Source organism: Lygodium microphyllum, chromosome 5 (genome assembly GCF_053477565.2).
Source record: "Lygodium microphyllum isolate KBCC chromosome 5, Lygodium_microphyllum_v1.1.10, whole genome shotgun sequence".
Taxonomy (NCBI): Eukaryota; Viridiplantae; Streptophyta; class Polypodiopsida; order Schizaeales; family Lygodiaceae; genus Lygodium; species Lygodium microphyllum.
In genome coordinates, this window is record NC_141139.1 from 6,680,735 (window position 1) to 6,707,952 (window position 27,218).

The following is a 27,218-nucleotide window of genomic DNA, read 5'->3' on the forward strand; positions in this document are numbered from 1 at the left end:
GTGAACCTGGGGAAAACCAAGGTCATGGTGTTCAACACGTCAACCCAATGGCTCCGACGGTCGGTACCCCCCTTCACATTTGGTGGAGAAACCGTGGACGTGGTCCAAAGATACGTCTATCTGGGGATTACATTCTCTGGACCGAGATTTACCCTGAGAAAAACCACGGAAGATAGACTAACCCGAGGCTATGCAGCCCTCGGGTCAATGGAGAACCAATGTGCCCGCATACAGTTCCAGGAACCCCGGACAAAGCTCTGGCTTTTTGACACCTTGGTCACACCAGCCCTCCTGTACGGGGCTCCCATATGGGGGTCTAATCTCTACCACACGCGGAGGGCCCCATAGGATCAACCATTGCCTAAGGAGGAGGCCACCTATGAGGGATGGGACCAGATGGAGAGACCCCTAATACTTATGATCTCACGGATGATCTGAAGCAAGCCCTCCGTACCACATGAGATCATCCGCGCAGAGCTGGGGGCACCGCCCTTCGTGGCTGAGCCCTCTTTCAAACCGTGACCTTCTTGCGCCGAATATGGGACCTGCCCCAGCACCGGTACCCCAGACTCGCCCTGAAGTCATCCAAACAGCTACACAAGGGGACACTGAGTGCTAGTATGCCCGAACAGAGACCTGGCTACGGCACCATGGCCTGCACATGGACCACCTCCCCCCACTACAATACAGCCTAGACTGCCCACACCTGGAGCTCAGCCAAGAGGAGGTAAATCGCATCACGAGAATGGATATCATCCAGACAGACATCGCCAGGACATGGGTGACCCCCACATCGGAACCAGAAACCAATAAGGCTTTCTACCGAGAACACTTCTTGCATATCTCCCCGGACGGCTTCATCACCCGCCCAAGCTACATGGACACACACCTGTCTCACGGGGTCAGAAGTGCCATCGGACAGATCCGCACGTCCTCACACCAACTACAGGTCGAAACGGGCAGATACGGGGCCAACCCCCTCCCCCCAGAAGACCGAATGTGTCAGCTTTGCCATCTCGAGCCAGAGACCAAGGAACACTATATCTGTAAATGCCCAGTGTACTACGAAATCCGAGGACGCTTCCACTGCCTATTCAGCAAAGGATTCGAACCACTCTCCAAGGTGATGGAATTCAAAGACCAGAGATGCCTGGGGCTCTTTCTACTGGAAATACGACGCCACAGAGACCACCTCCTACGAACCACGGAGCAAAGACAAGGAGCCACCAACCAACGCACACTCAACAACTTCTACCAAATACCAGCTACCCTCCCCACCACGGAGGCCCGACCAGCCCAACCGTCCTCCCGGCCCCCGAGGACCACCTTAGAAATAGCCACAGCGAGAGGTAAACCCGACGACCACGGCCCGCCGGCCCCCGTCCCCGCAGAAGACACTGGTCGAAGATACAAGGGATACTACGCCGCCATCGGAGGGCCCTGCCCCGCCGCTTTAGCCTCTCCATGCTAGACCAACCGATGCGGGACATCTTAGGATGAACACCCCAGGAGCAGTTCCACACCGCACTGGGAGAACCTCTAGATTGTATCTAGTCCATATATCGTTTTGTACCTACTCAATTTAGTTCAACATAGCATAAATGTTAGCTTTACTGGGACTTTTGAAATCTCCCAGACATTTGTATGCAACATTTTGGTCTCATAGGCCAACTTGGCCTGTTGTAGACGTTAATATAACTCTCTCTCTCTCTCTCTCTCTCTCTCTCTCTCTCTCTCTCTCTCTCTCTCTTTTTCGTAAAAGGTAATTGTATTAATTACGAAAAAAATACAAGATTACTGGATTACAAGATACATGATGACACAAAGCCATCATGTGAAGAGGTTTTCTCTTTCTCTCTCTCTCTCTTTTTTCTGATTACAAGATACACGAGGACCGTGTGGGGAAGCCCCGTAGTAATGCACTGAAAAGGTTACACCAATCATGGCAACGACCCAGAGGCAATCGCCATATGCCACGGATGCAAATCCTCCCGAGGGAGCAAGTCGGAGTGTCGGATGATATCTAGCTGCCAATGCAAGAGCCCTTTAAGCCTGGCAATATGTCGGGGTACATTAGAGGCCAAATCAAAGAGAAAAGCATTGCGCGTGGTCCAAATGTGCCAGCATCCCCAATATCTGAAAAAGTGAAATAAGAGCTTCTCATGCAACTGTGGCGGTGCGGAATACTTGGGGCGCACAAAAACCCAGTCGAAAGGAGTTAGTGAGGACCCCACCACCGTGCGCCAAATGTGCGACAAGAGTAACCAGATATTCTTGGCGAGCGGGCAAGAGAGAAAACGATGTCGGGCCGATTCCGCCGGTGTGGTACAGAAGAAACAATTGCCATTCGAGATGCGACGCTTGGCAAGGGCTGAGGCCAGAGGAAGACCAATCATTACCCGCCAAAGAAAAACCTTGCACTTGAAAGGTGTCTTATTTAGCCAGCCCTCCATCAGCGTTTTTTGCCACCATGACAGCGATTTCCGTAGTCCCCAAACAGTATTAGCTTTCTCTCCCAGCCATTGGTGATCTTGAACAAGAAGATGATACACCTGATTAGTAGAGGCCTTTTCCAGACTCAGGCGGCCTGCAAGGTCCCAGTCCTGCCAAGGGCGATCCACAGTCAAGGCAGGAAAGGGTTGCCGACCCTGAAGCTCCGACGAAAGCTGCTCCCATAAATCACGGTATCCACGCGGGATCTTGAAGAGTCGCCGAGCAGTCCGAAACGATACGAGGACATTGCGAGTGGCAAGGGTAGCATCCACAACCGACGTCACACCTAAACGGGCCATGCGATTAAATCTTGGTCTGAGTTGATGTTTATCTTCCCATGAAAGGAGTCTGGATACTGCCAACAATTCCAGCTGAAAGGAGTTAGTCTGCAAGCGGTCCCCTACTGGGTGCCAACGGGCCTTTTGGAGCACCACTTTCCAAGAGCCGACCAAGTGCAGGAACAAAGAGGAAGAGGGACTGGAAACATGAGAGTCAGCATTAAGGACATGCCACCAGGAGGCCCGAAGCCGTGTGTTGCCATGGCGGAGCCCGCTGTCCTCAAGAAAATAACGGGCTATGATGGTCCATGGGTGATGATCCACACACATGGCACGAAAAAGGGACCAACGGAGAGCTAACATATGAGTGTGTGCATCCAAAATAGCTCCTCCACCCATGCACTTAGGGGTACATGCATGTGACCATGAAATCCAGGAAATGCCGGCCTGCAGTGAATCCTTCTTCCACAGCATGAAACGGATGGGATGAGTGAGGGCCTTCAAAGTAGTAGGCGTCCATGGCAACAAAGGCAGGAAATACGTTAGCATTGGAAGCATGATTGTCTGGGCCACTTTGAGGCGGACATGGAATGGCCACGCTTGCGACTTCCAATACATAAACTTCGCCGCCAGTTTTTGTGAAATCCACTCCAGCAGGTCTTTTGGCCGTACATCCACCCCCAATGGGTATCCAAGATGCCTGACAATGGAGCCACGGGAAACCACCTGGCCTTGCCAGCCTAAGGACTGTAAATCAGGCTCCGTACAACTGAGAATGGCTGACTTAGGGGCATTGATGCGAAGCCCAGAGGCCTGACCAAAGAGTGTCCAAACATCTAATGCCCTTCGAATGTTGTCCGTGTCCGCCTGCAAAATCATAAAGGTGTCATCAGCCAAGGATTGGCTAACGAAGTGCTGACCCAACGGAAGAGACAGCCCGGCCAGCTGAGCAGAGGTTGCCATGGAGGATAACATTGAAAGGATCGGGTGAGTGGCCAGGGCAAAGAAGAGAGGGCTCAAAGGACAACCCTGTCTGACCGAGTGTGCAAGGACAAATGGCTCTGTAACTCCACCATTAAGCAAAAACACACACACACACACACACACACACACACACACACACACACACACACACACACACACACACACACACACACACACACACACACACACACACACAGACAGAGAGAGAGAGAGAGAGAGTGTGTGTGTGTGTGTGTGTGTGTGTGTGTGTGTGTGTGTGTGTGCCTGCCCCCCCCCCCCCCTGAGACACATATGCAATGTTCTTCTTACGGTTCCCTTAATGAATCCATATTGGAGAGGATGCACAATAGCTGGAAGGTGCTTGTGAAGCCGATTCGCCAGCACTTTGGAGTAGATTTTATACATGGAGCCCATCAAAGAGATTGGTCTCCAGTGTTGCAACTTTGACGGCGAAGGGACCTTTGGAATTAGTTTGATAAGGTCTTCTTTCCATGAGGAGGGCATGACCCCCGTTTCCCACACCTGCTGAAACATGGCCACCAATGGCTTCACCAACTGCGTGGCCGAGGTCTGAAAGAATTCATTAGTGAGACCATCCCAGCCAGGACTTTTATCATGCGGCAGGTGCAACAAAACGTCCATAACCTCTTCCTCGCAGATATCCGTCTCCAAAGCGGCTTGCATATCAACTGGAACCTGCTGGCGGACCAGATGATAGAAGACCGAGCGGGCATGCGTAACCTGGCTAGAAGGCGAGGAAGAGGAACCAAGAAGTTCCATAAAATAGTTTCTGCACATAGTAACAATGGTCTGCGGATCCGTGACCATGCGACCTTCCGAATCCTGGAGTCTAGTCATATTTTCGCGAGCCGGAGACGCATGCAAGGCGCGAAAGAACTTATGAGACTGGCAGGCGCTATCTTGCAATGTGTCCGTCAAGTTGTGCAGCTTGGCCTGTTGATAAGATTTCAACTGAAACACTTGAATAAGATGGGCCAATCGCCTCTCCAGAGACAGCAGAAAATCATCATCAGGGGAATCCAGGAGCAAGGAACGGACCAAAGCCAGTAAGTCTTCTGCTGCATGTCGACGTCGGCGGCAAAGCGAGGCATGATAGATCCCATACTGGCGAGCAACCCGCTGCACATTAGAGAGCAGCTGTGCAAATGAAGGCAAGCCCTCAGAGGCGAAGTCCAATAAGAACCTCTCAATCAGCTGCTGCATATAGCCTTGGAAAATGGAATGCTTCAAATAAGAGGAGTTGAAACGTAAAGGGAGCCTATCCAGGAATTGCACAAAAGGTGCAATACAGTGTGCCCGCATCTCAAGCTGGAGGGGGAAATGGTCCGACAACGCATATTGCCGCAAGACCTTCATTTCCAGCATCTCGGGAAGAAAATCATCCCCTTGCATGATATACATTCTGTCCAGTCGCGACCAGGTAGTTGCATATTGTGCGGAATGAAAAGTAAATCCAGAAAAAGAAGGGTGAAGCCACGACCAAAGATCTTGCTTGAGTACGTGCAGAGCAAAGGAACTCCACACCCGACTTTCCGGCGTATCCATTACCGAATGCCCTGAAGTGGACTGAGAAGAGTCAACACACATATTGAAATCTCCCATCAAAAACCCCCTTCGGCCGAGTGACATGGAGCCCTGCAAAGTGGACCAAAGATCCCGGCGGGATGCGGGATCGTTCGGAGCATAGAGGCCCAACAGCCATAAAATCTCTCCTTCAAATAAGACTTCGATCACCAGAAAGCGGCCCTGCACATCATTTTTAACAAGGACAGGCTGATATTTCTCATGGACAATCATCAGCACGCCCAAATAGTGCGTAGCATGGGTCCCTGCATAAAACAGACCGAATCCATGACAATCCATCACTTTTCCTGCTTCACCGTGACTTTTGTGCTCAACTGCACACAGTACATCCCACTGGTTCTCATGCAAGACGGTCCACATGGCATGTTGCTTATGGCGAGAGCAAATGCCTCGCACATTCCACGTGGCTATCTTCATGTATCCTCAAAGAAGGAAGTCAGGAACGAGGCGCTTGCTGCCTCGATTTTACCTTTTCCGCGAGAGCATCCAGGACACCCTCATCCAGAAAATCAGCCAATACTGCAAAAGAATTCTGGCGACCTGCTTTGGAGGTAGAAGGGAAATCCACTGCCTTGGGAGAGGGGCGGGGATAACGCCGATCCCAGGGTGTAATAACATTTCTTTTGGCATCGAATGCCAGCTTGGCAGGTGGGCCTTTGGGGCCATCGGTATAGGCTCTCCTTGGAGACTGATTACGGGGGGCAGACGGGACCGTAGGACGCACAGCCTGCTATGAAGTGGCCATTTCTTTCCGGCGCGTATACGTGCGCACGGAATCCTGGGGCGCGGTAGGCCCAGGATCTGCCAGGCCTGCATCCAACTTTTTCCCTTTTTTGGGACGTGCCTCAATCCAGTCAATGCGACGGGAATCCACACTCAGGACCTGTTGTTTGCCTTTATCCATGACATGAGGAGACGGAAGGGCTTCCTGGGGCGTGGCATCAAGCACCATGTCGTCCTTGGGCAGCACAACCTGCGCATCCTCCGAAGACGATTGCTTTTCAGGGCATTCGGCCATGAAATACCCCAATTTACCACATGAAAAGCAGTGGCCCGCAAAGTTGCCCCATTTTAAGCGAAAATACAAAGGATGCATGCCCGAACAATTGAGGCGAAGCCACACGGGCCTTTTCCTGGCCGTGTCCCATAGCATGCATAAACGGTTGCGGTTCATCACCCTGAGGCTTGGGGGAACCAGCACTGTTCCCACAACTGCCATCGCATCCTTCAACATGGGCCAATAGACCGCCGGACAATTTTCCACCTCCACCCACACCGAGCATTCGCGTTGAAGCAGACACTGGAAGTCGGCCATGGGGCGCCATGGCACAACATGGACCAGGCGGCGATCAAAGAATAGCGGCAACTTGGACAGGAGCTCAGCGCGATGCGTTTCCCATTTCAGCAGGACCTCATAAAAGCCGCGGGGTCCAAGGAAGATCTCCTCAACAGACTCCCCTTGCAATAGATGGTGCAACCACTGGCGAATATGCGAAAGCACTGGGATCCTGCCAGTGAAGAAAAGTATGACTGCACGATCATAAAACACCGAGAAGGATCGCAAGACTGATTTGGGGTCCACCGTGGCGTCCAGCACATCATCCGTTCTCGCAACAGAAAAAGATTTGGTATTATGCTAGACATAATTGCCGAGCAGAGTATTGGTGAAGTCCAGCAAATGCTCCTAGTCAATTTCCTGCGAATCCACAGGATCAGAGGCCACTTGCGCATAGGAGCGTTCCAGAGGACTCATTGGCTCATCAGGCGTATGCTTGGAGCGTTTGCCGGCAGGCGGCAGTTCAGAACTCGGCGGCAACTCCTCCGTGCACGGCACCATATCTTCCGGCTCCTCTGCATCGGAATCAGGGCCAAGGGCTGCCACCGTCCGGTCAAGAAAATCCATATCCAGGCCAGCCATACTGCTGTCTTCACACTCGTCCTGGCAGAGGGCGAGCTAGGTTAGGTGAGGTCGATCATGCGCAGGGACGGATTGCTGGTCCCCAACTTCACACAGGATTCAGTCAAGCCCGCGCTGCCCTGGGGAAAGGGGGCTAGGCGGCGCGCAGGGCAGGGCGGCAAAGAAAACACAGGGCAGGGCGGCGCAACACGCAAGCGGGTCAAAGACGAAAGATGACGAAGGGGGCGCAGGGGGGTAGCGACAGGCGAGGGGTCAGGGCGGCGCGCAGGGCGGCGCCAAGCCCGCAGGTCAGAGGGGCGGCGACAGGGCGGGGCACGCAGGGCAAGACGGGCGCAGGAGGGCCCGACGGACGCAGGGGCGGACGGGCACGCAGGGCCCTGACGGGCGCAGGGACTCGCAGGGTCAGGCGGGCGCAGGCGGAATCGGAGGGCGGACAGGTCAGACGACCTTAAGCACGCATGCAAGTATGGCGAGCGAGACGTCAGGCTAGAAACGGCAGCGCGTAGGTGGAACAGGCGAAGGTCTGTGTCAAGACGGCCAGTGGCGACAGGTCGCCATCGAACCTGCAGATCGCGCGCTCTTCTCTCTCGGCACGTTGACACAGCGCAGGACACCGCAGGCTGCAGGCGTCGACAGGTACCACGGAAGGTCAGGTCGCCATCGCTCCTCTCTCTCTCTCTCTCTCTCTCTCTCTCTCTCTCTCTTTGAATATTCAAAGTGTCAAGACAACCCACAAGCCAATTAGGAGTCCATGCAAAGCTCAAATTTGATGCGTTATGAACTCTTGCAAATCACAATCAAATTTCAGCCTATTTTCAATTCCAAGGTAATCATCCATTTATATTGTCTAATTTCAAGTGAAAACTGGCAGCTAAGTTTATGTATTGGAAGTCGCAAGCATGGCCCTTCCATGTCCGCCTCAAAGTGGCTCAGACAATTATGCTGCCAATGCTCACATATTTCTTGCCATTGCTGCCGTGGACTCCTACTACTTTGAAGGCTCTCACTCGCCCCATTCGTTTCATGTTATGGAAGAAGGATTCATTGCAGGCAGGCATTTCGTAGATTTTGTGGCTACATACATGTACCCCCAAACACTTGGGTGGTGGAGCTATTTTGGATCCTGAAACTCATATGTTGGCTCTTCGTTGGTCTCTTTTTTGCGCTATATGCGTGGATCATCACCCGTGGACCATTATAGTCCGTTATTTTCTTGAGGATAGTGGGCTTCGGCATGGTAATACACAACTTCACGGCTCCTAGTGGCATGTCCTTAATGCAGACTCTCGGTTTTCTAGTCCCTCCTCCTCTCTGTTACTGCATTTGGTCGGCTCCTAGAAAGTGGTGCTCCAAAAGGCGCGTTGGCATCCAGTGGAGGACCGCTTGCATACTAACTCCTTTCAACTGGAATTGTTGGCAGTCTCGAGATTAATTTCATGGGAAAACAAACATGAGCTCAAACCAAAATTTAATCGCATGGACCGTTTGGGTGTGACTTCAGTTGCGGATGCCACCCTTGCCAGTCGTAATGTCTTCGCATCATTTCGTACTGCCAGGAGACTTTTCAGAATCCTGCGTGGATACCGTGATTTATGGGAACAGCTTTTGTTAGTGCTTCAGGGCAGGCAACCCTTTCCTGCCCTTGCTGTGGATCGTCCTTGGCCGGACTGGGACCTTGCAGGCCGGTTGAGTCTGGAAAAGGCCTCTGCTAATCAGGTGAATCATCTTCTGATTAAAGATTATCAATGGCTGGGTGTTAAAACTAATAATGTATGGGGATTGCGGAAATTACAGTCATGGTGGAAGGCAACTGTGATGGAGGGCTGGTTGAATAAGATTCCTTTCAAATGTAAGGTCTTTCTTTGGCGGGTGATGATTGGTGGTCTTTCTCTTGCCTCCGCCCTTTCCAAGTGTCGAATCTCGAATGGCAATTGTTTCTTCTGCACCACTACTGTGGAATCGGCCCGACATCGATTTATTTCTTGCCCGCTCGCCAAGAATATCTGGTTGCTCTTGTCACAGGTTTGGCACGCAGTGGTGGGGTCCTCACTAACCCCGTTTGATTGGGTTTTTGTGCGCCTAAAATACCCCACACCGCCACAGTTGCATATGAAGATCTTATTCCACTCTTTCGGATACTGGTGATGTTGGCACAATTGGACCACTCGGAATGCCTTTCTTTTTGATTTGGCCTCTAATGTACCGAGACACATTGCCCGACTTAAAGGTCTCTTGCATTGGCAGATAGATCTCATTCGGCACTCGGACTTGCTCCCTCGGGAGGACTTACTTTCCTGGCATATGGCAATTTCCTCTGGGTCTTTGCCATGACTTGTGTAACTTTTTCGTGGCTTAATACTGGGATTTTATACACGTTGGCTTAGAGCCCTCGTGTATCTTGTAATCATGTAAACTTGTACCTTTTTTTCGTAATTAATACAATTACCTTTTACGAGAAAAAAAAGAGAGAGAAGAGTGGATCATCACCCGTAGGTCGTTATAGCCCGTTATTTTCTTGAGGATCATGGGCTTCTGCATGGTAATACACAAATTCGAAGCTCCTGGTGGCATGTTCTTAATGCAGACTCACGGTTTTCTAGTCCTTCCTCATCCCTGCTTGTTCATTTCGTTTGCTCCTGGAAATTGGTTCTCCAGAAGGCGCGTTGGCATCCAGCGGAGGACCGCTTACATACTAACTCTTTTCAAATGGAATTGTTGAGAGCCTCGTGATTACTTTCTTGGGAAGGCAAAGATGAGCTCCGACCAAAATTTAACCGCATGGCACGTTTGGGCTTGACTTCAGTTGCAGATGCCACCCTTGTCAGTCGTAACGTCTTGATATCCTTTCGTACAGCCAGGAGGCTTTTTAGAATCCCTCGTGGATACCATGATTTATGGGATCAGCTTTTGTCAGTGCTCCAGAGTAGGCAACCCTTTCCTGCCCTTGCTTTGGATTGTCCTTGGCAGGACTAGAACCTTGCTGGTCGGTTGAATTTGGAAAAGGCCTCAGCGTGTATCATCTTCTAATTAAAGATCATCAATGGCTGGTTACCAAAGCTAATACTGTATGGCGACTGCGGAAATCTCACTCATGGTGGAAGATAACTGTGATGGAGGGCTGGTTGAACAAGACACCTTTCAAATGCAAGGTCTTTCTTTGGAGAGTGATGATTGGTGGTCTTCCGCTTGCTTCAGCCCTCTCCAAGCGTCGAATCTCTAACGGCCATTGTTTCTTTTGCACCACTACTGTGGAATCGGCCCGTCATCGATTTATTTTGTGCCCTCTCGTGAAGAATATCTAGTCGCTCTTGTCAACGGTCTGGCGCGCAGTGGTTGGCTTCTCACTAAGCCCTTTTGATTGGGTTTTTGTTCGACCAAAATACCCCACATCGGCACAGCCACATATGAAGATCTTGTTTCATTTTCTTAGATACTGGGGACGCTGGCACAATTGGACCACTCGGAATGCCTTTCTTTTTGATTCGGCCTTTAATGTCCCGGCACATATTGTGAGGCTTAAAGGTCTCTTGCAGTGGCAGATAGATCTCCTTTGGCACGCTGGCTTACTCTCTCAGGAGGACTTACTTCCCTGGCATAGGGCAATTTCCTCTTCGTCTTTGCCATGAATTTTGTAACTCTTTTGTAGTTTAGTACTGGGGTCTTTTACACATGATGGCTTAGTGTCATTGTGTATCTTGTAATCAAGCAAACTTGTACCTTTTTTCGTAATTAATACAATCACCTTTTACGAAAAAAAAAAGACACAGAAGAGACCCTGAGAGGCTGCGAGGTTGAGAGTTAGCTCGATTCCCCCCTATCTCGGTATTCGACTAAGTTATCTTCTCTTACGCTCTCCCATCTCAAATCCATCCCTCCTTTATCTCTCGACTCTACTTGCGGACGATGGCCCCCAAGCGAAAGATCTCTCCAAACGTTTAAACTCCCACCACAACCAACTGGATTGCGAACCAAGGGACCGCAACTACGGGAAACGCATCTCTTATGAATCAAGTGCATCCCATTGTATTAGGGAAAATAAATTGGGAGAAAAAAATATTTGCATTAATTATCGCAACTTAATTGAGCATATTTCGAGATAATGAGCGTACTAGGAAGATTTTGTTCATCGCATTCATCTTAGGTGATCAATTAAAATTGCACTTAAAAGCCGTTAAATTGCACATAAATTGCATGGAAATTTCATGCTAATATATATATGAAAAGTTTCAAGAAAAACGCGTTAAACTATAATTAAGCTAGATAGATTTTATACATCTGCATCCATATGCTTGATTGAAATAATAGGAAATCCTATTACATCTCACAAAACATAGATTGAACTTGTGATAGAATACATAGGGATTCTACGAAGTTGAAAGAATTTCAAACCCTAAAGAGTTGAAGGATTCTTCTCAAGGCCCATCTTGCTTGAAGCTAAAAGGAATTCAAAGTTCTTAAGTAACTATATGAATTATGCGATAAATCCTAGTTCAAATGAATACATAGGGTTTCGTTGTAGGGAAGCCAATGTCCCAAATTGCAATCGATATTGTAAGGATTCTCCTTCATTCAAAGGAAATTAAATTAGATTATCTCTGAAAATCTCGACAGTAACGGGAATAAAGCCGAGACTAGATGCTATCGCATCAAATCAGAATTTTCTTCGACAGAGAGAACAAAGATTTGTCTAGTACATATTATGCACTTCTGCTTGTGTTTGTAGGAACACCTGTTTAGAAAAAGGGTCATCTAACAAAGAAATTGATAACAAGAAAATATTTCAAATTGGATTCTGATTGAAACACTTGGAAAAGGCATGTTGAGTACCGGCAGCTAGCTGCCAATCCTATCCAAACGGGTTTTTGATAGCCACGTCGGGAATGTGGACCGGACCCGTCGTGAGAGGTCTCTCCGTAGAAACATTTGTTCGTAGGAGGATGCTTGGGTGTCTTGGGGGGATACATAGGGATTCTAGGAAGTTGAAAGAATTTCAAACCCTAAAGAGTTGAAGGATTCTTCTCAAGGCCCATCTTGCTTGAAGCTGAAAGTAATTCAAAGTTCTTAAGTAACTATATGAATTATGCGATAAATCCTAGCTCAAATGAATACGTAGGGTTTCGTTGTAGGAAAGCCAATGTCCCAAATTGCAATGGACATTGTAAGGATTCTCCTTCATTCAAAAGAATGAGGAAATTAAATTAGGTTATCTCTGAAAATCTCGACAGTAACGGGGATAAAGCCGAGACTATATCGCATCAAATCAGAATTTTCTTCGACAGAGAGAACAAAGATTGGTCTAGTATATATTATGCACTTCTGCTTGTGCTTGTACTTAGGAACACCTGTTTAGAAAAAGGGTCATCTAACAAAGGAATTGATAAGAAGAAAATCTTTCAAATTGGATTCAAGTTGAAACACTTGGAAAAGGCATGTTGAGTACCGGCAGCTAGCTGCCAATCCTATCCAAACGAGCTTTTGATAGCTACGTCGAGAATGTGGACCGAACCCGTCGTGAGAGGTCTCTCCGTAGAAATGTTTGTTCGTAGGAGGATACTCGGGTACCAAGGGGAGCTCCGGCTGTAAATCCCCTGCCTCCACGTGCTACTCAGATGGCCTACGTGACTCGCGAAGGAATCTCGAGGCCCTGTTACTAGTGCAAGGGCAAAAACTTGGAGGAAAATAAAACGCATCCTTACGGATTGCAAGAATCGTCCTATGGATGGGATTTGTATCTGAGTTGAAATTTTAATATAAGTTACTTTCAAGAAATTTGTCTGATCTGTTTTTGTGTCAATGCATAAACTTACGTAAAAGAACATATGACTAACGGGTTAACTAAGGAAGCTGCTTGTATGTGTTACCACTAATGTGCCCTTAGATAAGTAGAAAACTAAAGCTATTAAGGAAAGCAGATGGGTAGAACCCCCGACGGGTCCGTCCTACGACAGGGTGGTCCCAGAGAATTGGAAGGCTTCTCAACATTCAAATCGCGATGATGTATTGACCTTAGATAATGTAGGGTAGAACCCTGTCTTACATTGTTTTAGGGGATCGGAATGGGACTTTACCCTACGGGTAGTGAGGTTGAGCGATGCATCCCTCTCATTTCCCATCCTCTTTGAACTAAGTGCGATATGAGTTTGTCTTGGTTTAGATACTCTGCGCAAAGTAAATTGTCTGAAGACGAACGCTAGAAGACTGTAGAATGACTTGACCATTAGAAACCCAGGAGGATTCATGTCAATCCTACGCTTCATTGCGGAGTAGACTCGGGATTCGCTATCCGGAAAACCCTGTAACATTTTGTAGGAGTGCCAGGCAGCGTCTTTTAGATCAGACTCCTAATGGACTACTAAAGCGCGTCGCGACCCAGGCTCGTTACAAAGCTCAATTGCGTAACAAAATGCTCAATGTAATATCCAAGTGTCAAGTTGCGGCTCCCACTTGAACAAAAGTCGAATGCCAAATGAGCAAACAAAGCTTAAAACATCATGTAGAAGGCATCTACACGTCCAAGATCCAAGTAGTATATATTCACGATCATCTAACCAAGTAACTTGTAAAGCTCTTACTGAAGCATCAAATAACCATACCTAACAGTGAATGACAACCAATCTCAAGATTAAAAGCTTCTCAACTCAAAAGCAATCTGGGAGCATAACTAAGCATGTAACATGAACCATAAGTATTGGTACATCACCCTGAATAATTGGTAAGCAGCCGAGAGCAATAGGCATATACTTTCAGTGATAAAATAGCATTCAGCCCTACTTATTACAGTAGCAAAAAAACTCTATAAAACTGAGCAAAAGAGTGCTCAAACCAATCCCATAGCATTCCAATACATTGCCATAACATCCTGAGAAGCATAAGTGACCCCTAGACAATAAGTGAAGGGCTGTCTAGAACTGTAATACAGCAAACTGTCATAAACTGTGAGCTAATGGCTGAACCTAAGAGCCCCAACTAATGCCCAAACTCATGCCAAAGGCGTTAGGTACAATGCCAATTGATTGCCCAAAGGCCGAGAGCAATGCCAGGAGTTGAAGATGAGGCAAGACAAAGTAGAATAATCAGGGAAGAGGGGCAGCAAACAGGTGCACTTCACGCTGAATTGCTGGCCACTCCTGCTGCCTCTGCTTGGTGGAATGGAGCAAATGGGGGGCAAGGAAAGCTCCAAGGATTGCCAAGGAAGACTTGGAAGAGATCCAATGCAGCTCGAAGTAGCTTGGAAGACATGGAGTATCAAAAGGATACCTTCGAATGAGAAGCCATGGCTGCCAATGAAGAAACCTTCAAATGCAAGGGGAAGTAATATCACGTTGAGCTCCTCAATGTTGATGCAATGCTCTGATACTAGTTGAAGGGAGTGAGCCCTAAAGTGGAAGCATGGAGTAGAAGCAACAGCTATGGTGGAAGGAACAAAAGAGAGAGAGAGAGAGAGAGAAGATACACAGAGAGAGAGAGAGATGTCGTCGCCTGACAGCCTCACCCTGCCAATGGTCGTCTGACCTGCGGGTCCTGTCGCCACCGTCGCCCGTCCGCCCTGCGTGTCGGAGTCCCTGCCGTCGCCATCCGACCTGGGCCCGTCGCCCATCGGCCGCCTGTTAGCTCGCCACAGGAGCGCGAGAGAGAGTCAGCGCATGCTTCCCCGCCTGCGGCTGGGGCCTGGGGGGCCTTGGTCGCCCTGTGCCTGCTCCACCAAAGCCGCCCCGCCCCGCTGTCTGCCCCTTCGTGGCTGCCCTCCGCCTACGCCTGCCTGCTGGACCAGGCCTTCGCCCCGCTGCCAGCACCTCCAGCGCCCTGCTGTTCGTGCCTTCCCCACGGCCTGGCTTACGCCTGTCAGCTGCCATTGGAATCTGCAGAGCAGTTGCCGTCCTCTCTGGGTCCTAGTTGCTGGCGGCCATGTGACCTGCTCCTTCACCTTTGTCATCGTCCCGTCTCAACTCAATTAACAGATCAAGTGTGACAGAGCAGGGTAAACAGATTTCTTCTTCGCCTCAGCGCGAATCAATATTTTGTGACAAAGGAGAGAAGCATGGTTGACCTGGATATGGCTTTTATCGACCAAACGGTGGCAACCCTCGGTCCGGATTCTGATACAGAGGAACCGGAGGATATGGTTCCTTGCACAGAGGAGATGCCTCCTGCTCTAGACTTTCAGCCTGCGGGCAAACGCTCCAAGCATACGCCCGAAGAGACAATGAGTCATCAGGAACGTTCTTATGCTCAGGTTGCCTCTGACTCGGTGGATTCTCAGGACATTGACTGGGAGCATTTGCTGGAGTTTGCCAACACTCTGCTTGGCGAGTATGTCCAACATAATCATGAAGCTTTTTCGGACTCTGGAACTGAAGATGTTCTGGAAGCCACGGTGGACCCGAAAAATGTCTTGCGTTCTTTTTCGGTGTTTTATGACCGGGCAGTTATTCTCTTCTTCACTGGCAAGATTCCAATGCTTTCCCATATTCGCCAGTGGCTGCACCATTTACTACAGGGGGAGTGTGTTGAGGAGATTTTTGTTGGGCCCCGAGGCTTCTATGAGGTGCTGTTGAAATCTGAAAAGCATCAGGCTGATCTTCTGTCAAAACTGCCTTTGTTCTTTGATCACCGTTTGGTTCATGTTGTGCCATGGCGCCCGATGGCAGACTTTCAACATCTACTTCAACGTGAATGCCCGGTGTGGGTTGAGGTGGAAAATTGCCCGGCTGTCTATTGGCCTTTGTTAAGGGATGCCATGGCCGCTGTGGGAATTGTGCTGGTCCCCTCGAGCCTAAGGGCCATGAATCGCAACCGTTTATCTATGTTATGGGACACTGCTAGGAAAAGGCCCGCTTGGCTTCGTATTAATTGCTCTGGCATGCATCCTTTGCACTTTCGTTTGAAATGGGGCAACTTTGCAAGACACTGCTTTTTGTGTGGAAAATTTGGCCATTTTATGACCGAATGCCCAAAGAAGCAACCGTCTTCAGATGCTGAGCATGTTGTGCTGCCTATGGAAGATATGGTGCTTGATGCTCCATCACAGGATACAACCCAGCCACCTAAAGTTATGGATAAAGGTAAACAACCGGTTTCGGGTTTGGATTCCCGTGGCACTGACTGGGTAGAGACACGTCCCAAAAAAGGTAAAAAGGTTAATGCTCGCCTGGCGGCTACTGGGCCTAATGTTTCACAAGATTCCATGCGCACGTATATGCGCAGGAAAGAAATGTTCTCTTCCAAGCACGCTGCGTGTACTATGATTTCTTCTGCTCCCCGTAATCAGTCTACTAGGACAGTCTATACCGACGGTCCAAAGGGCCCACCCGCTAAGTTGGCTTTTGATTCTCGAGGGAATGTGATTACACCATGGGATCGTCGTTATCCCCGTTCCATCCCCAAGACAGTGGATATTCCGTCTATCTCTAAAGCTGGCCATCAAAACTCTTTTGCTGTGTTTGCTGATTTTTTGGATGAGGGTGTCCTTGATATTCTAGCAGAAAAGGTTAAATCGAGGCAAGTGGTGCCTCGTTCCTGATCTTCTCTTTGAATACACATGAAGATAGCCACCTGGAATATGCAAGGCATTTGTTCTCGCCATAAACAACACGCCATGTGGACTATATTGCATGAGAATCAGTGGGATGTCTTGTGCGGTAGAGCACAAGAGTCACAGTGAAGCTGAAAAAGTTGTGGATTGCCATGGGTTTTGCTTGTTTTATGCAAGGACACACGCCGGCCATTATTCTGGTGTGCTTATGATTGTACATGAGAAATATCAGCCGGTTCTTATTAAAAATGATGTACATGGCCGCTTTGTGGTGGTTGAAGTTTTATTTGAAGGAGAGATCTTATGCTTGCTGGGCCTATATGCTCCGAATGACCCTTTATCCCGCCGGGATCTTTGGAATACCTTTAAGACCTCCTTGTCACTTGGCAGACGAGGTTTTTTTATGGGAGATTTCGATATGTGTGTTGATTCTTCGCAGTCCACTTCAGGGCATTCTATGATGGATGCTTCGGAAAGTCGGGTATGGCATGAGTTTGCTCTTGCTGTACTTAAGCAAGACCTATGGTCCTGGCTACACCCTTCTGCTACAGGATTTACTTTCCACTCGACGCAGTATGCAACTACATGGTCGCGGTTGGACCGCATGTACATTATGCAGGATGATGATTTTCTTCCTGAGATGTTGGAAATGACAGTCTTGCAGCAATATGCCTTGTCGGACTATTTCCCTCTCCAACTTAAGATGCTTGCACAACCCATTGGACCTTTTATGCATAGAAATATGAAACGGGGAACGGGAACGGGAAACGGGGATGGGGACGGGGACGGGAACGCCAAACCTAGAGAACGGGGACATGGGAACGGGAACGACATTTAAAAAATCAAATTTCATGAAAAAAAAATAATATTTCACTCATAATCCATATGGACTCTGGAGTGTTAAAACTTAAAACCAAGGTATATAATCCATAAGGACAAATCATTTTAAGTTTTGACTTTAAGATATCATGCATTATTCTAAAACTACTCATTAGAAATTGAATTGCAACTTACAAGGCTCAAGAGGTAAGCTATTCAATTATAAATAATAAAATCCATAATACATATGCCAAAAATCATAAATGATCAAACAATGAACAATGAACTAAACGTTAAAGTCTAAGCTAAAAGAACATGCCTATGGTACCATTGCCAAAAAACTTAAAAGATTACAAATATGAAATTGAAGTCTAATCTTTGAAAGAACATGCTCATTGCCGCAAAAAAGACTACAAATATAAAGTCTAATCTCTAGACTGAAGCAAAATGTGGCATGCCAAAATAGCCCAAAGAGCAACTGCAAGACTGTAAGACTCAAGTACAAATATAATATCGGCGTGGCACAACTATCAACAGCCCAATTGTCACACTGTCATCAATTATCATAGTATCATATATAATGTAAATGTGTCATGTATCATGAGACTCGTGATAAGTAAGCTAAATCAAAGATCATGATCATGATCTGAGGCTGCTCTAGCCACTCCTGAAGTGCCAGCCTCATCATCATGTGTGTCATGAATTGCTACATCTCCCTCAACATCAGCATGTGTCTCCTCTTCTTGCTGCATCTCCCACTCTACGAATGGATCAGGCTTTGTTGTCATACTGTTACATAACATCCTCAAATTAGCACTAACGAATACTAGATCGTTTGCCCTCTCCACACCAAGACGGTTCCTCTTCTTTCAAGCAATGTGAGCGTATGTACTCCACAATTGCTCCAAACAAGAGGAGCTAACTAACTGACTCAAAATACGGATGGCTAGTTGCTGCAACTCAGGACCATCCGAACCATAGTCCTCCCACCACAAAGCTGCCCCAATCTTACAGCGATCCTCCTGTGCATCCCCACAACCAAAAGAACCCCAAAAGGTCCTATAACATGAAAGTTGATCTCTGATCTTTCATCTAGTGCCATGATCAGGCACTAGACAAGACAATATAAGTCTCCATGCATCCATAACCTCAGTGTCATTCTCCTGACCCTTGCCTTGGAACTCAAGATTCACAACAAATGCAGCTGCATGCATGGGTGAGCTGTAGGAGTTCAACCTCGTCACAACTAAATAGTGTATTTCCTCATACGCCTCATCATTTGGTGCCAACTCCTACAACTTTTCATTCAGCCTATCCATAGCCTCATATACCTTGCCAATGCAAGGTTGCATAGCATCCATAACCCTCAATAAATGTACAATGGGTGATACCATAGCATCTATCCGCTTTACATCATCCCAGAGAATCTACCAATGTTGATGAGGTAAACTCATCACTAAGAAATAACTGCCTCAAGGCACCATTGCATTCTCTTAACCTGCCTAGCATCAAGAAGTTAAAGGCAAATCTGGTATCAAAGTATTTTAGAAGTGTCTTCTTCGACCGCAAAGAGAAGTAATGGCAAAGAAACTGGTGATTCAAAACAAAGCTAACCATTTGAGCTCCTTGTCTATGACAGGTGCAATCCATGACAGGTTACCAATATCCTTTAGTAGATTGTTCAAGCAATGAGCCATACAATATGAAACTGTGATATGCGGATAATATCCCTAAATAATAGCACCTGCTGCCCTATTTGCGAGCTCTCCATCTGCAACAAATCCCACAACATGCTCTGGGCCAATAAGCTCAACACCTGTAACCCACTCTGCTGTAAGTACATCTGCTCACTTTCCTATCCCCGATGCATCATATGAAGATATGAAATACATTTCCCCACGAGAATAAGCAACCATACCATGAATGGATCTCTTGCGTATATCACTCCAACCATCAGCAATCAAGGAAACTCCATTTTTAGCCCACGTGCTCTTTCTAGTCACTGCTGCTTGCTCAACAAGGCGCTTTTCCTTGTCGAGCAAAGTGGTGCGTAAGGTCTTTGATGATGGAGGTACATACGAAGGGCCATACTCACCAATCTTCTTGCACATCAATTTAAAATACTCTGACCTGGCTGCACGAAATTAAATGTGGTCATGATAAAAAAAAGCGTGCCACTGATGTATCCACCTCTTCCTTCTTCTTGGGATCCCAACTAACATCAAGTGTGCTTTGTCTACGTGCAACATGTGGCATTGTTGATGCCATGGCCGATGCAATGCCTGCAATAGGTGTGGAGGTAGCACTTCCTGATACTGACCCTGCTCTAGATACATCTGATGGGGATGGTGTCACAAAAGTTGCAGGGTCAACTGCAACACGTCGTGGTCTAGATGCAAGATAAGCTTGTTGACCTACTACATGGTCACGAAGCTTCCTTTGCTTCTTCAAGGTCACATTCGGACAAAACTGCACCTCTGAATTTGGCTCATGTAGGAGATGAGCTTGGACCTGATTATGCATAAATATTAAAATGAAACAAGTGGCAATTGGTAGTCCATATTCTAATATTTAAGTAACTTTGAAAAATTAAAATCAATAAAAATTTGAAATACAAATGCTCAGCTCAATGGATTACCTTGTTTACTCCACTAGTTCGCTTCTATGGGCAAAGCTTGCAAGTCCATGGTCCAGATTCTCCACCACTCAAAGGGCAGTCAGCATTTACTTCTTCCCACCATGACCAATCATCAGACCTTATTTCTCGACCACCAACCCAACGAGCGGGGTGGAAAGATGAATCCATTTATGATTTCAGGCTGAAAATTGAAGGCTCAAGAGTCGAGAGAAGGAAAATTTGAAGGCTGAAAATTGAAGGCTCGAGAGAAGGGAGAAGGCTCAAGAGTCAAGATTCACTCAAGAGTCGAGAGAGAAGGGAAAGGGAGAGAAGGGAGAAGAAGAAGAAAAGAGGAGAACTTGAAACTTGGAAAAGAACTTAGAAGGAAGACTCAAGAGAAGAGGAGAAGAAGGAAGAGAAGGAAGAAGGTTCAAGGAAGAAGAAAGAAGAGAAGGGAGAAGTGAAGAGAAGGTAGAAGGAAGAAGAGAAGGAAGAGAAGAAAGAGAAAGAAGAGAAATAAGAAAAAGGAAGAGAAGAAAGAGGTTGGAGGTGGGAGGAAAAAGAAGAGAAAGAAGAAGAAGGAAGAGAGGGAAGAGAAGGAAGAGAAGAAAGAAGAAGGAAGAGAAAGAAGATGGCTGGGGACAGGATGCAGGCGGGAGCAGGACGCAGGCCAGGACTGGGCGGGAGTAGAACACGAACTGCGCGCATGCGGGAGTAGGCGAACTGGGTGCAGTTAGGAGCAGAACGCGGGCGGCCTGCCGCATGTAAGTTTTGCCACGTGGCGTTCCCTGTTGCATTCCCTACTACGTTCCCTGTCTAAAACGGGACAGGGAACATTCCATCATTTGGAAACGCGGTCCACGACGGATACATGCCGGGGACGGCGATTCCACGTGCCGGGGGGCCGTTCCGGCCATTTCCTGTCACTATGCTTTTATGAAATTGCTGGATAGACTCCCTTTACGTTTCAACTCCTCTTATTTGAAGCATTCACTCTTTCAAGGTTATATGCAGCAAGTAATTGATAGATTCTTATTGGACTTCGCCTCGGAGGGTACTACTTCCTTTGAATGATTGCTCTCTAATGTGTAGTCGATTGCTCGGCAGTATGGGATCCACCATGCCTCTCTTTGTCGGCGGCGTCGACACGCAGCAGAGGACTTACTGGCTTTGGTTCGCTCGCTGCTGGTGGACACTCCAGATGGTGAATTTCTGCTGTCACTGGCAATGCGTTTGGCTAACCTTATTAAAGAGTTTCAGTTGAAATCTTATCAGAAGGCCAAATTGCAAAATTTGATTGAGAATTTGCAAGATAGTGCTTGTCAAACTCATAAGTTCTTTTGCGCTCTGCATGCCTCTCCGGCTCGCGAAAATATGACTAGACTCCAGAATTCAGAAGGTCAAATGGTCACTGACCCTCAGACCATTGTCAATATGTGCAGGAATTATTTTCTAGATCTTCTTGGTTCTTCTCAGGCACCTTCTGATCAGGTTGCGCATGCACGTTCAGTCCTCTATGACCTAGTCCGACATCAGGTTCCACTTGATATGCAAACTACTTTGGAGACAGATATTTGTGAGGAGGAGGTTGTGGATGTTTTGTGGCACTTGCCTAAGGATAAAAGTCCCGATTGGGATGGTCTCACTAATGAATTCTTTGAGAGTTCTGCTACCCAACTGGTGAAGCCATTGACGGCTATGTTTCAGTAGGTTTGGGAAACAGGGTTCATGCCTTCCTCATGGAAATAAGGGCTTATCAAATTGCTTCCAAAGGTTCCTTCGCCATCACTGTTGCAACATTGGAGACCAATCTCTTTGATGGATTCGATGTATAAAATCTTTTCCAAAGTATTGGCGAATCGGCTCCACAAGCATCTTCCGGCCATTGTGCATCCTCTTCAATATGGTTTCATTAAGGGCTGCAACATTCTACATAATATCTTAAACGTGCAAATGGCTATTGACTATGCAGGGCACTCTAGTCAGGAAGTGGTATTGGCCCAATTGGATCTAGAAAAGGCTTTTGACTATTTAGACTGGTCTTTCATTGCAGAACTTATGTCTACCATGGGCTTTGGCACTCGGATGTCCCGCTTGATCTACACCATTAGTGTTGTGGCTTCTTCGCGAGTTATGCTAAATGGTGGTGTTACAGAGCCCTTTGTCCTTGCACACTCTGTGAGACAGGGTTGTCCTCTGAGTCCGCTCTTCTTTGCTCTGGCGACTCATCCGGTTCTTTCGATGTTATCCTCCATGGCAACTTCTACTCATTTGGCTGGATTGTCTCTTCCTTTTGGTTAGCACTTCATTAGTCAATCTTTGGCTGATGACAGCTTTATGATTTTACGTGCGGACAAGGACAATATTCGCAAAGCATTAGATGTCTAGACGCTCTTTGATCAAGCTTCTGGTCTTTATATCAATACTTCCAAATCCACCATTCTCAGTTGCACGGAGCGCGACTTACAGTCACTGGGCTGGCAGGGCCAAGTTATTCCCCATGGTTCCATTGTCAAGCATCTTGGGTACCCTTTGGGTATTGATGTTCGGCCAAAACAACTACTACAGTGGATTTCACAGAAATTGGCAGCGAAGTTTCTGTATTGGAAGTCGCAAGCTTGGCCCTTCCATGTTCACCTCAAAGTGGCTCAGATAATTATGCTGCCAATGCTCACATTTTTCTTGCCATTGCTGCCTTGGACTCCTACCACTTTGAATGCTCTCACGCGGCCCATTCGTTTCATGTTATGGAAGAAGGATTCATTGCACGCAGGTATTTCGTGGATTTCGTGGTCGCATACATGTACCCCCAAAAGCTTGGGTAGGGGGGGCTATTTTGGATGCCAAAACTCATATGCTGGCCCTTCGTTGGTCTCTTTTTTGTGCCATGTGTGTGGAGCATCACCCGTGGGCCGTGATAGCCCGTTATTTTCTTGAGGACCGCGGGCTTCTACATGGTAATACACAGATTCGAAGCTCCTGGTGGCACGTTCTTAATGCAGACTCTCGGTTTTTGAGTCCTTCTTCATCCCTGCTTGTTCACTTAGTCTGCTCCTGGCAATTGGTTCTCCAGAAGGCGCATTGGCATCCAGCAAAGGCCCACTTACATACTAACTCTTTTCAACTGGAATTGTTGGCAGCCTTGAGATTACTTTCATGGGAAGGCAAACAGGAGCTCAGGCCAAAATTTAACCGCATGGCCCGTTTGGGCTTCACTTCTGTTGCAGATGCCACCCTTGCCAGTCGTAATGTCTTCATATCGTTTCGCACTGCCAGGCGGCTTTTCCGAATCCCTCGGGGATACCATGATTTGTGGGAACAGCTTTTGTTAGTCCTCCAGAGCAGGCAACCCTTTCTTGCCCTTGCGGTGGATCGCCCTTGGCAGGACTGGGTCCTAGCAGGCCAGTTGAATTTGGAAAAGGCCTCGGCTAACCAAGTGTACCATCTTCTAATTAAAGATCATCAATGGCTGGTCACTAAAGCCAATACTGTATGGGGGTTGCGGAAATCTCAGTCATGGTGGAATTATGGAGGGCTGGGTGAACAAGACACCTTTCAAATGCAAGGTCTTTCTTTGGAGGTTAATGATTGGTGGTCTTTCTCTTGCCTTGGCCCTTTCCAAGCGTCGAATCTCTAACGGCAATTGTTTCTTCTACACCACCACAGTGGAATCGGCCCGACATCGATTTATCTCTTGCCCGATTGCTAAGCATATCTGGTCGCTTTTGTCAGCGGTTTGACGAGCTGTGGTTGGTTTCTCGCTGAGCCCTTTCGATTGGGTTTTTGAACGCCCAAAATACCGCACACCAGCATAGTTGCATATGAATATCTTGTTCCATTTTCTTAGATACTGGGGATGCTGGCACAGTTGGACCACTCGGAATGCCTTTCTTTTTGATTCGGCATCTAATGTTCCGAGATATATTGCCAGGCTTAAAGGCCTTTTGCTTTGGCAGATAGATCTCATTCGGCACTCTAGCTTGCTCCCTCGGGAAGACTTACTTCCCTGGCATATGGCCATTTCCACTGTGTCTTTGCCATGACTTGTGTATCTCTGTCTGGGTTTTGTACTGACAGTTGACACACGCTGGCATATAGCCATCATGTATCTTGTAATCATGTAAGCTTGTACCTTTTTTCGTAATTAATACAATTACCTTTTACGAAAAAAAAAGAGAGAGAGAAGATGTGGAAACTCCAATAGTCACAATGTGTGGCCGGCCTTCCCTTTATTCAAATTTCATTGAAAGAATAAAGAATGAAGTGATAGTGATGAGCACCCACCACCTGCAGTGTATAGGTGTGCAAGTATGCAGGTACTATCAATGTAACTAATACATGGGTGGCTAGGCATTGGCGCCTTTATCCCCAACACACTACTCTTCACGGCTATTTGGATTCAATTTGGTGGGCCTGTGTCATTGGCACTAGGTGTTAACATGGAGGACACAGCTTCACCCTTGGCTCAAGACTGAACCCACAGTAGCAAGAATTAGTAGAGGTGGAGTATTGGGCTTTGTACAATGCGACCAACTTTTGTACCTTCGCCAGCTTGTTCAAGAATTGGAGCATTCCCAAATCAGCATATCATTATCTACTAACAGAGTGCCATTGCCCCAGCCCAAATCCCTATCTTCCATCAAAGGAAAAGCAGATTGAGATGTATTACCATTCTATTCTAGCAACATTTAAATTGTACATCTCTACACGAGGCAATGTAGCAGATGTCTTCACTAAAGCATTATCTCTCAGCAGCCTTGACGATCGTATGTAAAGAGTTAGAGTTGGACTAATACAATTTCTTCTTTTTTTTGTCAAGAGGTGGTTGTGATTTTTCTTTTTATAAATGACTTGTAGCCCCTCAGCTCTTTTGGGTTCTTATTCCCCAATATGTCACTGAGAGGGGTGTTGAGTTTGGAGATGTCCAGCTCCATATCACCGTCTTGTTTAGGTATTTTGGCCCTCAACCATCCGCCCATTTCAGTTGTTTTCGGTCCTCACAATTGGGTACTTTTCGATCTCAGTGGAAGGTCAACCACCTCGACCACTTTCCCAGCTAGGCCTATCTCTATGTCCATTTCCATTAATGAGCTGCATGATAATGGACAGTAACTATACATATTTTTCCTATCTACCAAGCAGTTTTCAGCCGATCATTTTCATAGACATATTGACAGAGAATGCTTTATTTAAAAAAGCAGCACACTATTACAAATCCAAAGTACACTCACTAGTAATACAAACAAGCTTACCTCTGCAACAAATGCCCCCACATGTGAATTGTCCTGGAATGCAACTTTTGGGATGCGAACAATAACATGCCTTGAAAACTTTTCTGTGTGCAGAAATAAGCAAAGATATGTGAGCATAGAAGTTTGTGATGTTGACCCCATACCACTTAAATCAGTAAATACAATACAAAGCAATGCCACTGACTAGTGTAGCAACATTATTTCCAAAGCATTACCATGCCTTACAATGATCAGAACCCAGTGGAGAATCTTGATCTTCATACCTTGCTCTTTTTTAAAGGTTCACAGTATGTGATAAAGTCAATGAAGCAAAAAGGAAGACTGTTTATATATTTATTACAATAAGGGCTGCAAACTGAACACAAAAAATATCCCTTTGCAAGGACAAACAAAATCTGTGCTCAATATTTTTTTAGTTTGCAGCCATAATATTTTATTGCATTAAATTTGAATACAAGGAGAAACAAAATGTGAGAGATTATTGGGAGCCTTAGAGGGTGGCACATCTTGAAGGCATGTTATCAGCTGATTTTTGGTGGTGAAAGCCTCTCAATGTACATGACCTTGGCAGAACTTTGGACATCCATTATCCATTAACTCCACAGCAAGTAGGACCAATTGCAAGGTGAGTCCCTGGCCCATCAGGAGCTCCGATAGCAGTTCTTGCTCACTTGGGGTAGCCATGGCCTGTTCTACACGATGCTGATGTGCAGCCTTAGGTTGTAGTATACTCCTCCTCCATTGGCTTCTTTTCCCCATACACCCTACTGCCCTAGACCACCTTGAGAGGTTGTACATATGATTGTCTTGTGATTTTCAGTCAGCTCCAGCTAGACTCTTGAGCACATGTACTTCTTTGTAAAATTCTTATGCATAATATAATTAGCCACATTTTTCACCGCAAAAAAAAGGAGAAACAAAATATCCACTCCATTGTTTTGTTTTCTTTGCAGAGGCTCACTTTTGCTCATCAGAGATGGCCAATACAAGGCTAATAGAATAACCAGCCCCATGATCCACAATGCCAAAGCATATGTGTATCCCTAAGTGAAAGAAGGTGCACCCAAGCATGTAAGAAACCATTACATTTCTGCTCACAGTTCACGCAACATGGATCCAGAATGTGAGTGCATTTGTCCATACGGGGGTATTCCTAAGTGAAACAAGACGTAAGACTTCCAGGTGTATAACTATCCCTGAAGCTTCTTGCTCATATGATCTGAATGCAGAATGTGAATAATCTCTGTCCATGTTCAGGTGAGGGTCTCCAAAGTAAAACTTTGATGCTGCTCTCGACCCTCACTGCATCTCAATGTCCAGATGTTCCATATAATGATACTGGCAATGAGCTCCCATATGTTCCAATGTCTTGCATAGTCGCTACCATCTTACCAAGAGACATGGAAAACCAATCAGAGGGACCTCCTAAGGCCCGCATTCAACTCTTGCTCATTGCAGCAAATGGTGTGATCCTATACCTATCAGGAGCATCCAAGGTTAATACTTGGCTAATAGGACCAGTTCTTACAGTGCACCAGAAGGATCAGAATTGTCACTTCTTTGGTTGGACTCCTAGCATATTTGGCTCACAAGCAGTGCCTTTAGCTCTGTTCTATATTTGGGCATTCTTCACATGTGGCAAGGACTCATGGACTACTTTTTAGGCAACTCTCTTCTTTGGGTACAGCTGGTTTGATTAAGGGCAATATGGTGCCTTGGA

The 27,218-nt window shown here is 47.0% G+C and overlaps 1 protein-coding gene across 2 annotated transcripts in view; it reads right to left on the bottom strand.

The window, feature by feature from the left end:
• The window catches only part of LOC148035483 (DNA primase), a 170,644-nt gene that overhangs the window by 52,874 nt on the left and 90,552 nt on the right, over positions 1-27,218 (bottom strand). For both annotated transcript variants that reach the window (XM_087677444.1, XM_087677445.1), the window contains exon 7: positions 25,499-25,581. In XM_087677444.1, coding sequence (XP_087533570.1) covers positions 25,499-25,581 — 83 coding nt within the window. The remainder of the gene's footprint in view (positions 1-25,498; positions 25,582-27,218) is intronic.